At 49.4% G+C, this 12851-nt stretch overlaps 1 protein-coding gene across 2 annotated transcripts; it reads left to right on the top strand.

Annotated features, from left to right (window-relative positions):
- Positions 1-272: 272 nt before the first annotated feature.
- On the top strand, positions 273-9553 carry LOC144118450 (uncharacterized). 2 transcript variants are annotated; one of them, XM_077651387.1, is made up of 2 exons: positions 273-587; positions 8773-9553. In XM_077651387.1, the coding sequence occupies exons 1-2, from the start codon at positions 459-461 to the stop codon at positions 9094-9096; spliced, it is 453 nt and encodes a 150-aa protein (XP_077507513.1). In that variant the 5' UTR covers positions 273-458; the 3' UTR covers positions 9097-9553. The 2 variants fall into 2 exon arrangements, with proteins under 2 accessions (XP_077507513.1, XP_077507514.1); XM_077651388.1 differs by lacking the exon at positions 273-587 and adding an exon at positions 7655-7942.
- The last annotated feature ends 3298 nt before the right edge of the window (positions 9554-12851 follow it).

The following is a 12851-nucleotide window of genomic DNA, read 5'->3' as shown; positions in this document are numbered from 1 at the left end:
GTCACTCAGAGGGGAGGGGGAGGGTGGCGGCCTTGTCGTGTCGTGCTTTCGCAATCTGTCGCTGACAGAGTATATAACGCGGTCGCCGGTGTGCTCTTCCGCGCTGGCACACGCACGCTCTCTAATGCTGTTGCCGCGAGCCTTTTGTACGTGCGTGCGCGCGCGCTCGTGTGTGTGTGTGTGTGTGTGTGTGTGTGTGTGTGTGTGTGTGTGTGTGTGTGTGTGTGTGTGTGTGTGTGTGTGTGTGTGTGTGTGTGTGTGTGTGTTGGGGACAGAAGGGTGAGGAGGGCGTGTACGTGGTGCGCAGTTGTACGTGCGTTCCCCGGGAGAGAATGCGGAAATTCGCGCACCTTCTCCACGCGGTTGTCGGAGCATTTCGGCGCGCCGACTGTTTGACTGCGTGCGTAAAGGATAGCATCTCCTCCGCGCGGTCGCTCCGCGGGCGTGTCTGATTTCTAATGACTGCCATGTGCGTGGACCCTCCACGTAAAGCAAACAACAAGCAGAAAAGCGTTGCGCAGCCTAATTTTATTAGCTTTTTTTTTCAGAGCTATGAGCGCCATCCAAGCGGAGCGCCAGATACGAAAGTGCGTTTTTATTTCCTTTTTTTTTCTGCCTCCGTCGTTTATCCCTTTTGCTTTTGCGGTTGCCGCTTCGGGCCACCTGCTTCGCTTTTCCCCGTCAGATCAACGGCGATTCGCACAGTCCGCAGGTGCGCTGCGCCCGGGACGAGTATTTTTTTTTTTAGAAAGATTTATAACGGGAGGAAGTAAAACAACCCTTCGTATTTGCCTGCCTGTTGTTACTATGGTTGTTTTGTTTTTTTACAAGCCTCCGAACGAAGAGTGAAAACTACGCGTGCTCATCTTTGCTTGCTTTTTCGGCATTCTTTTACACGTTGTTAACAGTGTAGTGTCTGGAAAGGGGGAAACATGTTGCTGGACGTGTAGCAAGGAATAGGAACAGACTAGAATGTCGTGAGAGGAGATAACAAGAAAGATCCGTTTTATGAGAGGAAAACAAAGCAGCAATGCATGCGCGCCTTTTCAGGAGTAACAAAGAAAGCGAACTAAAAACAGGTTCATCTGGGTGCTGAAAGCGCCAACATAAAATCGAGAGCTGTAGCTTAAGGGATGGCCTTTACAGTGTCGATGTGTTTGTCATAGGAGCCATATATTCCTGTTCTGTGGTTCAGAAGCAGGGCGTCCAGAGCAACATTCAGAGAGCGAAATAAAATTTGAGCTATCGCTGAGTGGCAGCAAGCGGCGTTTTTTGCTGTACTGAAGTCTAAGCCTTCCTGACACCTGAGATGCGGCAGAGCGTTGCACGGAGTTCTAAGGCCCGAGCTATATACAGGCTGTAACCAAATAGGCTGCCTCCAGCCACATAAAAAGAAATATATATATATATATATATATATATATATATATATATATATATATATATATATATATATATATATATATATTTGACGATGTCAGTTTTCTACAGTCTGTATCCCCACAAAACTTTTTAGCATGATCTTGTTTTCACGTTCAATGAGAGTCCGTAGACTTTCACTGTGTACTCAACCAGTTCAGTGATGGCGCCTTCTCCGATATCTTCGTTCTGATTGAACACATGATGCAGTTTATATCTGTATTCGTTGCCCTGCATCGTGAAACGTTCATCTTATCCTTATTCTTCTGAATTAACATAATCGGTTTAGTTTGGTTTACGGGATTTAACATCCCGAAGCGATTCAGGCTATGAGGGACACCGTAGTGGAGATCTCCGGATAATTTCGACCATCGACCACCTGGGGTTTTTTAAAGTGCACTGACACCGCACAGTACACGGGCCAGATCTAGCGTTTCGCCTCCATCGAAATGCGACCGCCGCGGCCTGAATTATACGAGTTATATCGCTGAAAGTAGCTATCTATTTGCGCCTCTCTGACCCCGCCCTTTTCCATTAGCCGAAATGTTATGCGGAAGCAGCCTTGTAAGACCTTAATTCCCCCCCTTCATACGTCTGGAACGTTTTACGTCTCTTTCAACTGCGTCCTTCGCTATCGTAATGCGCCTCGAAGAGGGAAGGCCCTTGAGCCGATAGTCTGTCGACCCGCAGGCCGGTTGAGCGCTACTGAACGGGCAGCTCCGATGGCCATCGAGTCAATGGCCTATTGAGCCGAAGTGGCAGCGCGGTACTCTATCGAGATTTCCAAGGGCTTCGGAGCGGCGGCACTGTATGGCGCTATTGAGTGGGGGCCGCACACATGCTAGACGCGTCGAGATATGAAAAGAGATAGTATAACGGAATCGCCGAAAACGAGTTTTGGTTATATACTCTATTATGCGTCAGCAACAGTTGTAGCTACCAAAATGTTGCAACAAGCAGGATATCGTTTCTTACAGTCACATAAAAATACCTGGTAACTGCTGGCTAGAATGTGCACCGGTTCTGCTTTGCAGCGTGTCCAGAAAACGAGGCAGTAGATTTTAAACGTATTGAGACATCCGAAAAAAAAATATTAAAGTTTTCTTTTCAGCGCGTTAGGTTAAGCTTGTGGGCTGTATGAAGTATTTGCATATGTCAGTGCGAAAGCATCGGTGGCGACCTTGATGTGACAGGTATCGGATGTTTATAGATCGTGGAAGCTGTCGTGGTGATCAGTCCCCGTGGAGTATGCACCTCGATCACGAATCACTGTCACTTGAGACTTCCGGTGTGTTGGGGCACTAGCGGACCGCTGCATCTTCCCTTCAACATCCAAGTGCTTGATAAACATCTGGAACACATACTATACAAATTATAAAAGTGAAAACACATAACGCGAATATACTTAATTTCAAGGAGCGAAACGCAAGTTGGGCTATGTTTACGCAACTTATGACTTCGTTTGCAATCTTACGCTCACTGACAATAACCCTTACAGTGATCTTTCATAATTTTATTTTTGAAGCGAAAAGCTTCACTAGGCTCGTCAACACCGGGCTTCGCGTGAGCCACACTACAGATTTGCCACAGCTGCGCATGCGCGAAACCGAGTGACGTCACGCGGAGCGCAGGTGGCCGCAGCCGTCGTCTGACCTCTCGCCTGGAAGAAGACCCAGAAGTGGTAGCGCGGGAGTTGGCTCAAAAGCAGCATGTATGAAACCTTAAGCTAAACCACGAGTATCGCCACGAAGCTTTTCGCTTCGAGATATCGAGGCTTAACACTTTAGCTAAGCCTTAGCCCAACTTTTTTTTTTTAGCAAGGACGCACTGCTGCGAACGTCTTTCAGCAGTGACGTGGCGGACATAATTGCCGCCCATAGAAATAAAGTGTAGCCTTTGTCTCTAGCTCGTTTTATGTGTGCAGCGCTTATTTGAGAATGGACCTACAAGCGCGGGGCCGGAAACAGCCACGGCGCCAGCGGACTTTCTGCCAATGAGCGTCCGTCGCTCGCGCGGGGCCATTCAGCGCTGGCAAATTCGGTCGCCCGCCGAGCATGCGTGCCCTTCGCCACGGACCAGTTGGCCGCCCGCCTTCCTCGTCGCGTCCCTGCTCTTGCGTTCGCCCACTACGAAGTGAGAGCATATAACGACCGAGTGTCTGTGGGGCCATAGTTTTAGGCTTTTCGGGTCCATAAGTGGGTTATATAGGCAGACAGCCGGCGGCTTAGACAGTTAGGTTTGAACTATGTATACGCATTGTTGAGGAAGTTGGATGTGTATACGACACTGCCTACGCCGTCTTCGTCAGGTTTCCTGCGGCTGTGTTCTTAATTATCAGAAATAAAAGTGAGAACTGGCTTTGAGGAAAGGAAATGGCGCAGTAACGGTCTCACTTCTCGATGGACACCTCAGCCGCGACGTGAGGGAGAGGGAGGAAGGTGGGAGTGAAAGAAGGGGGAAGAGAGAAAGAAGTGCCATAGTGAAGGGCTCCGGAATAATTTCGACCACTTCGGGATCTTTAACGGCCGCTACCATCACACAGCCCACGGGCGCCTTTCGCGTTTCGCCTCCATCGAAATGAGGACGCAGCGATCGGGTTCGAACCCAGGTCCTCCGGCTCCGTAGACGAGCGCACTAGCCACTGAGCCTTACCGCAGCTGTGGCCTAGTGGTTTGAGCATCCGCCTCGCAAACGGAAGCTGCGGGGTTAGACATTGCCCAGTGACACCAGGTACCCACCTGTGATACTATAGTACAAGTTTTCCCTTGGCCTGGTGATCGGTTTTTCTGGGGTGAAATGCTTGGGAAATATGTCTTTGAGCCCACCTTGAATAAGCGGAAACACCTTGTGCCATAAGGCTTTTTAGCCAAAGCTACCCTTGCGCCATAATTCTTCACCACTAACCAATGAGCCACCGCGATGGGCTAATTATCTGAAGTTGCTCTTTTAGCTGTATCACGATCTGAAATGCTTCGTGGTCTCTCCCAGAGAAGCCCCCGAGTCTTCTTTTAGTTCGGCTTCGGTTCCCTTCTCCGTGCTTCCATGCATCACTGTCGAATTCTTGCTATTCGTCGTCGATGTCCGATGCATTACTTGGCCGCGCCATGTTAAACTTTCCTGCTGCAGGACTTCACCTTGAGTATCCGTGACCTTCACCGCGGTCGCCCCTGTGATATATGGGACCGCTCAGCGCGCAATCTTTACCTTCCGTGCCACATATTCACCTTAACACCTTAACGGAAAGCACTTTCGCCTTTCGCAAGCTGAACTTCTCCGGAAAAAGAATAAGCCACTCTCAGCAGCTCTGAGAGCCTACTTTCAAAGAGATTATCTGAGAACCATTTAAAACAGATTAACGACTTTTTCCGCAATAAAAATTGAATTTATCTTTTTTACCCCACCTCTTAGTAACACCCCAGGGAAGCGGGCGGGATATTTAGAGGGCGAATTCATGTTGTTTTTTTCTTTTTGAAGATTTTGAGTTCGTAATCATATCACAATCCTAAGAATTCCTTCTGTCCGGTACAAAAAAAAAAACATTTTTCAAAATGCTGAGTAGAAGTATTTGAAAACAGCAGAAACCAGGAAACCGAAACTGACACTGGGTTTCAGCTAAACTATGACGTCACGAGATGCCAATCTATGACATCACGGATACTGGCCCAAAACTTATCGTGTGCGCTTCGATCGGCTAAACTGGCGACTGTAAGCAACAACTTGGGTGATTATTTTTCTGGAGTGGCCAAAAACAGGCGCGAAATTTCGTCCTTCAGCAAACGCGTAGTGCTTGCCGCTCTGTAGAAGACAGCGCCTTTGGTTTCGTACCTAATGATGGGACCATTTGTTTTCAACGTCTTCTTGTATCGTCCGCTTATTTATACGAATCCTGTAGTTTATGCGGAACTTGATGTGGATGGAGCAATGTCTTTTGCCCAAAATGCGCATCAGGGTGCTTCGTATGCGGTAACTTGCTCTTTTACCGTATGCATCCTTCCAATGCACTGAGCTCAAAGAGGCTCAATTCTGAATATTAGGCGAACTCAACTGCCAGCTCAATGCTTTACATTCTTCAAGTGGCTAGGAGATCCCGTGCAAGCTTTCCTGCAGGAATTATCACTCAAAGCTTCAGATGCCTCGCTGCATGCAATAACAAGGTGCCCGAGTCAAGAAAACTGTGTATATAACCTCTAAATAAGCTACCTCTAACTGACCGCCGTCATTCTCCATGAGAGCATACTAACACTAATTTTCTGAGTAGAAATGCAAAATATAGGGAATTGTTCGTCTCCCTATCGCGCAGCCCACTACTACTCTTTCTCGCTGAATTTTTTTTGTGTTTTACGGAGCACCAAGCTGTTTGTACAGGATTACATTTCCTAGATAAGCCTGGCGTACCTTTAAAGGCATGGTCTGTTTAAGAGGAACACGTAATCATGTTGAAATTGCCAGAAAAAAAATGCAGTCTACATGGACGCTGCGAAAATCGAATACCTTGATCCCGTTACCCAGCGCCGGGGTGAACAGCATGCCTCAACGAGCTTATACAGTCGGGTAATGGGCGATATGCAAGAAATGGTAAAGCGAACCATGCAGGATGGTGTAATAATCTCTTGTCTTTTCTTCCGGAGTCACTTATTGCAGCCTATGGTTTAAACTAAGCGCCACCACAGGAATCTACGCCGGAAGATACGAAGGAACGGAACATGCCAGGGATTGCACTGAATTAAATGGCCTGGGGTGCTTGCAGGTGTCCACATACTTACGCGAGGTCCACCGAGGTAGCGAACGTTCGGAAGCACGCCGTTACAAACTTACCACTCTCGTTGGTCCAGTGACTGAAATTTTGGCGCGCATGACAATTCACACTGGAAGCCTAGTGAAACCAATTTGTCGGAGAATTCAGGCTCGTAACCGGAGTCTTTCAACGCAAGTCGAACTTCAGCAGCTAGACTCCCAGGGTATACCTTGTGCTGTGTTGCTCGCTTCGAAACCCATGCGACGGGTGTCTTCATAGTCGCCGAGCACGATGATCACCCCGACTGGGTCCCCGTTATGTCCCACGGAGACTGCTTATATACTATACTTACTTTACTCGCAAGTTCTGCTACAGGACAGGCAGACACAGCACATTCCACATTCGCAGCACGTCGAGCTAAAAATGCCGAATTTCGACCCAGAAAAGGAGCCTCGTAGGACTGCGAGCGTGAAAAAAAGGCGCCGCGTTTAGCGCCCAATTCACGGGGTCCCACGTACTACAACAGGCATACTTTGGGCGTCGACAGCCGAAGGCGTCCGGGACTCTCGCGCATAAGCGAAGCTCGCGCGGCGCAGCCCGAGAAACAAGAGCCGGAGAAAGCGCTAGGCGTGAGGTACTTATACTCGGTAACGGCGCGGTTCCGAAAAGAGCCACTCGTATCTCGGAACAAATGGGCCAACCGGCGTCCCAGCGACGTAATCTCGATCGCCGACGGACATTCGGCGGCGGCTACCAAGCGAGGCTGGAATAGAAGCCGCCGCAATGGGCGCGGCACGGCTGCCGTTTTCCACTCGGACATCACGAGAGCCGGGGCGGGCCAAAGAGAAATGATAACCAACAAACGAAGAAACCAGCACAAGGAAACAAGCGCGAACGAAGCACCGAGCGCGCTCTTCCACTTGCATACGAGAGGCACCCTCTCCTCCGTTGCGTCTCTGGCGTGTCCGTCGCACGCCCTTTCCCTTTGTAAACTAGTTTGTCAAAGCGCGGCGCGGGGAGCTTTTAGGCCCGAGACGACGGCGGTCTTTTTTCTGACCGCTCGCCGATAAAGAGGCACATTTTCTTCTCTGCTCGTTTTCTTTTTCTATCTATCCGTCTTTTCTTTTTTTTTCTTTCTTTAGCGCCTTGCGAGCGGCAGACGGAGATCTCGGAGACCATTGTGACCGCGCGCGAGTGTCCGCTTTCCGCCGACGTTCGCTTGTCGGCACGACGTTGCGTCTCCGTCGCCGACGAGATCTCTGCAGTGCGGATGGAGAACGTGGGGTGGAGTGAGGCGTAGTGTAGTTTTGCAGGCGGCGGCGCGGAAGAGGGGAGGCAGCACCGGGGGACCAGTTGCGTTATCGCGTTATTTCGGCTAGAAAGTCAAGCGGGCGCTGCCCGCCGCCTGATTACTGCATTTCCTCAACAATCATCTCGTTCACTCTTTCCATCACTGGTCCTGCCTACACCCAACACCACATCGTGCTCATATCTCGAGGAAGAGAGAGAGAGAGAAATAAAAGAAAGAAAATGCGAGAGGAAGTGACAGGAATTAGAGCAGAATTCAGCCCACACTTGGGCGCTGGAGAGAGAGAGTGAGTGCTGCCTGCCGTACGCCTCATTATTAAGTGCATCCAACCTTCCGGTATCCCAGCGCCCGGGCGGGTATAAAAGGCGTTCCATGAGAACGGCCAAGCACACTCCAGCTCCACTCCTCTTGAGTAGCTCAATCGTATTCTGCTGAAGCCCCAGCGCCCAACGTCCAACGCCGACACCATGAGGACCATGGTAAGCGAACAGCCCGTCCACCGCCGCCGCCTTCCGAAGAAGACGTGCCCTAAGCTGCAATTCAACGAATGCTCTTTTTGGATACGAAGGATTTGTACTGAGCTTTCTCGGCTTCTTGCCGTGCACAACTCTAAGCGTTGCGAGCTAACTTGGTAACGTTAACTAGATCGGCATCCCAGACTGCCTTCAGAATGACATTCAATTCGGTCATGCAAGGACCTCATAGACTGCCTTGGTAGCATGCAGGGAGAGGTGACCCATGCTTCCAGTTTTGATTGGCTCTGTTGGTTCGCTTACTGGCAAGCGGATTTCGATTAGAACAGCTGTTAACCTGCGACGCAACCATCAATTAACTCATAAATTCCTCAAGAAGTTAAACCTTCTTAGCTTGGGAAATGAGGCCTGGAACCACCGGTACATTTTAGCTAAATCTCAAAGCAAAGTTAGATGAGTCACTAATATCAGCGTCTCATAACGGAAGAAGAAAAATAACAGCTCAAGGTCAATAAGCACATTCCGACTAATTACCTTCATTATGCAAAATAATACTGAGGTACGCTGAGAAGGTTTGGCCCTGAGACGGGCTAAGCATTGTTTAGTACGCCAAAGGGCCTTCGGAAAAAGCGACGTCACGAAAGAGAAATCTTGTTTTCGGTGTCCAGTCCTCACGGTCTTGCGATGCTAACTTAAAGCCTCCAGTTTACTTTTCGATTCGCTTTTCTTCCTTTTCGTCAGATTTAACAACTAGGAAAATGTACGCTTGATATCAAAATGAATGTACGACTGGGGGTGGTGTCTATTTCATGAATCAACCTGCCTTCTCCCCGCAGCTGGTTACCGTTGCCCTTGCCGCCCTCGTCGGCGTTTGCTTCGCTGGAGTCGTCTCCTACGGTGGCTACGGCGGCGGCTACGGCGGTGGCTACGGCGGCGGCTACGGCGGCGGCTACGGCAAGTCCCTGCCTGGCCCCTCCTTCCTCATCAAGAGCCTTCACCACGTGAGCAAGGTCAGTCACGGAGGACCCATCCTCGCCAACTACGACCTCGGCGTCGCCTACGGCCATGGCTACGGAGGAGGCTACGGCGGCGGTTACGGATTCGGCGGCGGCTACGGACTCGGCGGCTTCGGAGGCTACGGCTACGGGCACAAGGGTTAGAGGAGTGAGCAAGCATCACAGCATACATCCAGAGAGCATGCGCAACCGTGTGTGAGAAATTCCCCGAGACCATCGTCCCCTTTCCCTCCTGTTCTGTACAGTCGCGGTAAAAATAAAGGAGGGCAGCTTCGGGGTCATGTAGCGCGCGACATCCCTCGGGAATGCGAGCACCAGTGAATTGTGCGCTGTACGAGAAACTGGAAAGCTTCGACCGGCGCGGTTCAGGAGGAACACCCCGAACTGAACAGCTGAGGAACGTGCGTCAATGTGGAGGACGTGTACAGGTGAACCTGTGTGCAGCCCTGCTGGCAAGAGTGATAGATGCCGGAACGTTCTACGTCCACGCCATTGCGATCGGATGTCTGCGCTTCATGCCCCGCTGCGAGTCCCTTGCTGCTTTCTACAGCGTTGCACATTTTGTACAGATGCTTGTGGTCGCGCTGCAAATAAAGGAAAGAGTGAGTCAGACCAGACGCCTTTGTGTTGTGTATTTTGCACCGGTTACGACCGGTCATGAGCTGTCCCTGCATGCTCGAACACGCCCCTCACTTCGTTACACGTTCTAAGCGTGAATCACCGGTTCACTTCTTCTTGCATGTTGTATGAGAGGCTACACGATTGGCATCACGCCGTCGACACACTTACTGATTAGAAATTCAATTGGTTTCCGGTGCTTTGCATGAGTGCTTTCACTGCACGCAGAGATGAAGGCTGCTGAAGGCTGGCGTTTCGGCCAGCTTTGCCGAACGTCAGTGAGGAGATTAGGTGATTTCTGTAACTGCTACCTGTGCAGAAAGGTGATGAGAATGTGCAACTTTGAAAACGTAATCATCAACGTAATCAACAAATCTGCATACTGCGGCGGCACAAGCTATGAACTCCTTGCGATGAACTGACGGCGCGTAGCAGTGGTGGCAGCCGAATAAATCAAATAAGTTTATTTCATGCGAACAGGTAGATTAAATGCGGAGGACAGCTGCAAGAAAAAGCTGCCCCTTGACAGCTTGAAGGATGCGCAGCAGGCAGTTTGAAGTGGCGGCAGCGCCAGTTACGAATTGCAGCAAAGAAGTAACCGCATACATACATAGCACTCCGAAAGTATATCATGTGTTACATCGAGTCATTATCACATTGGAAGTATTGCTCTACGCGCCAGAAGAAAAATAATCAACGAAACATTAGTTCGGATTTGTTCGCGGTCTTCCGTTTCTGTGTTCTGCGCTGCCAGGAAGAGAACAGGCCTCGTGCATGCAGGGTATAAAGAAGGCTCAGTTAACCCGTCGCGGTTAATCCATTAATCCATTGTCAACTGCGACGTCATAAGAACCGGTCGTAGCCACTGGCTGAAGGGCCTCCTCTGAGGAGCAGTTTCCGCTTCGTTCTTGAGTTGTATTCGACTATAGGCTTCCGAAATAACGCAACAAATAGCGCTGTCATCCACAGCTCTCAGCAATGAAAAATTAGTCGCAGAGAGAGAGAGAAGACTAATCGAACAAAATCACTTACAGCTCACCACGGCCAGAATGAAGGGCACCTGATGCACTCGGCGTATACTTCTTGGTTAGTTTCTCTTCTATACCGTAAAATAATTTAAAAGCTTCAACAAAGGAACATATTTATGGATACTTGAATTTAATCCATTTATAGAGAAAGCCTGCTCCTAAAATTTAGAGACGCGTAGAAAAATATAGAAATTAGAAGCCGGGAGAGGGAATAAAATTTCAGCCTGGAAGAGCTGCACAAGAACACCATCTTTTGCTCACGAAATCCTTGCATTTCCTGCAACCCCAACCCGCTTCCGCTTCGCAACATTGTCTTGCGCGCCGCCCATAACTCTCGCTCTTCTTTTATATCTCGGTGCGTGTCTACTCAGCCTTTGCAACAAGCGTGACAAAGCTGGTACCTAACCTTCATGTCTGGTAGGTCAGTCGTTACTTATAACGAATACTCGTAACGTCGGCACTTGTCATATCCGACCAGCTGCATTGCCTTTCTTCTGAAGTCACAATCTGATATCGAACAACTGTGGCTAATTCATTTGATCCGAACCTATTGAGTGCACAATGTTTCGTGTGCACTCGCGGCATGCCGCACTTTCCGGCACACAGTCCGCGCCTGGTGTATAGTACGCAGGAGACAATTCTTGCTCGTTATTTTTTTTTTTTACTGCGTTGCCCGCACTCGATACATAGTCCGTAGCAGCAAGGTGTGCATCCAGCCCGTAAAAATGTAGTATCGAGAACAAAAAGTCCATAGGACACGGTAACGACAACCAAAGCGAACAGGTTTGTTCGGCCAGTCGTTTCAAACCAAACTTTGGGACGTGGAATTGGACTTGAGATATCGCATGCTACAGATAAATCAGGCGATTCAATCGCTGGTTCACATCCCGCTTATAGAGAAAATAACCAGACGCGCCTCCAAGATACTTTTTGTCCCGTATAGTACGTGCAATACAGTGCAAGCATCACAAAACCTCGCAATGCACTAAGCGTCGGTAGCCGCCGCGGTGGCTCAGTGGTTATGGCGCTCGGCTGCTGGCCGGAATGACGCGGTTTCGATCCCGGCCGCGGCGGTCGAATTTCGATGGAGGCGAAATTCTAGAGGCCCGTGTGCTGTGCGATGTCAGTGCACGTTAAAGAACCCCAGGTGGTCGAAATTTCCGGAGCCCTCCACTACGGTGCCCCTCATAGTCTGAGTCGCTTTGGGACGTTAAACCCCCATAAACCAAACCAAACCAACCAAGCGTCGGCAATTTCATGCTATGTTCGGTGATACTGAAAAAAAAAAAAGTACTGTATTGGTCGCACATATAGATAGCCTGCAAAGCGCGAAATTTCAATATAGAAGCATGTGTAACCTGCGGACTGTATACCGGGAATTACGGTATATGTGTGGTTCACATCATTCAGTCAGTGACAAGTTTTAGCCTCGCCCGTGCGCAGGGATGGTCGAGGAGAGTGACAGAAAAGAGGAAAGAGTTAGCGAGGAGCGAGCTACCGTGTTTTTCGACGTCTCGCTCGCAGAGCAGCTGTCGGAAGAGATCGAAATCGACCCCGCTCTCCATGTTAGCATTGTGCTCAACAAAATCAATTTTTGCGCCGGTTATTTCGCTCATTTCGACAGGCACCGTTAGCGTGTGTTCTGCCGCGCGCTCAAAGTCGATAACGGATGGGGTTCCAAAGCCGATGTGAGCACGCGGCAGTAAAGTAAAAAGTTACAGTAGTGAACGCTTTATAGTATGTGCGTAATTCAGCAAGGGGCGGAGTATACTTGAGTAGGCCGTGGACTTTATTAGTACATTTTGTTACTCGTCGTAGGGGAATGCCATTCACGACGAGTCACAATAAAAGCGTGTTGTAGGCGCACAACCGCTTGGACAGAGGAGTTGCTGGTGCGGCGCTTTCAATATTTCGACGACCAAGCGATTGCTACGACTGCACTTGTTACGCAAAAATACAGCCAGTCATTAAATTCACGCGTGGTTTTACAGCTATCATTTTTGGCCTTGTTACGTACATGGTTAGAGTAATTTAATGCGTATAAATTCGCTTTTATATCCTTTTCTCTGGTTAAATCATAGCCCTTCTTCTGTGCGTGTCTCCTCTAAACCATTTATGTGCATTACTTCAGCTTGTAAGCTGCTGTTTGTAGTGCCGCTTCGTTCCTTTCGCAACTCTAAATCTGAGACCACCATCTCTGAAACCGCTTCTTGAGCTCGTTACACCGCGTGTCTGGCCTAGCGTTCCCTTCCC

Source organism: Amblyomma americanum, chromosome 2, assembly GCF_052857255.1.
Source record: "Amblyomma americanum isolate KBUSLIRL-KWMA chromosome 2, ASM5285725v1, whole genome shotgun sequence".
Lineage (NCBI taxonomy): Eukaryota > Metazoa > Arthropoda > Arachnida > Ixodida > Ixodidae > Amblyomma > Amblyomma americanum.
The sequence above is the reverse complement of the archived record's forward strand: the minus strand, read 5'-3'. Positions and strand labels throughout refer to the sequence as shown.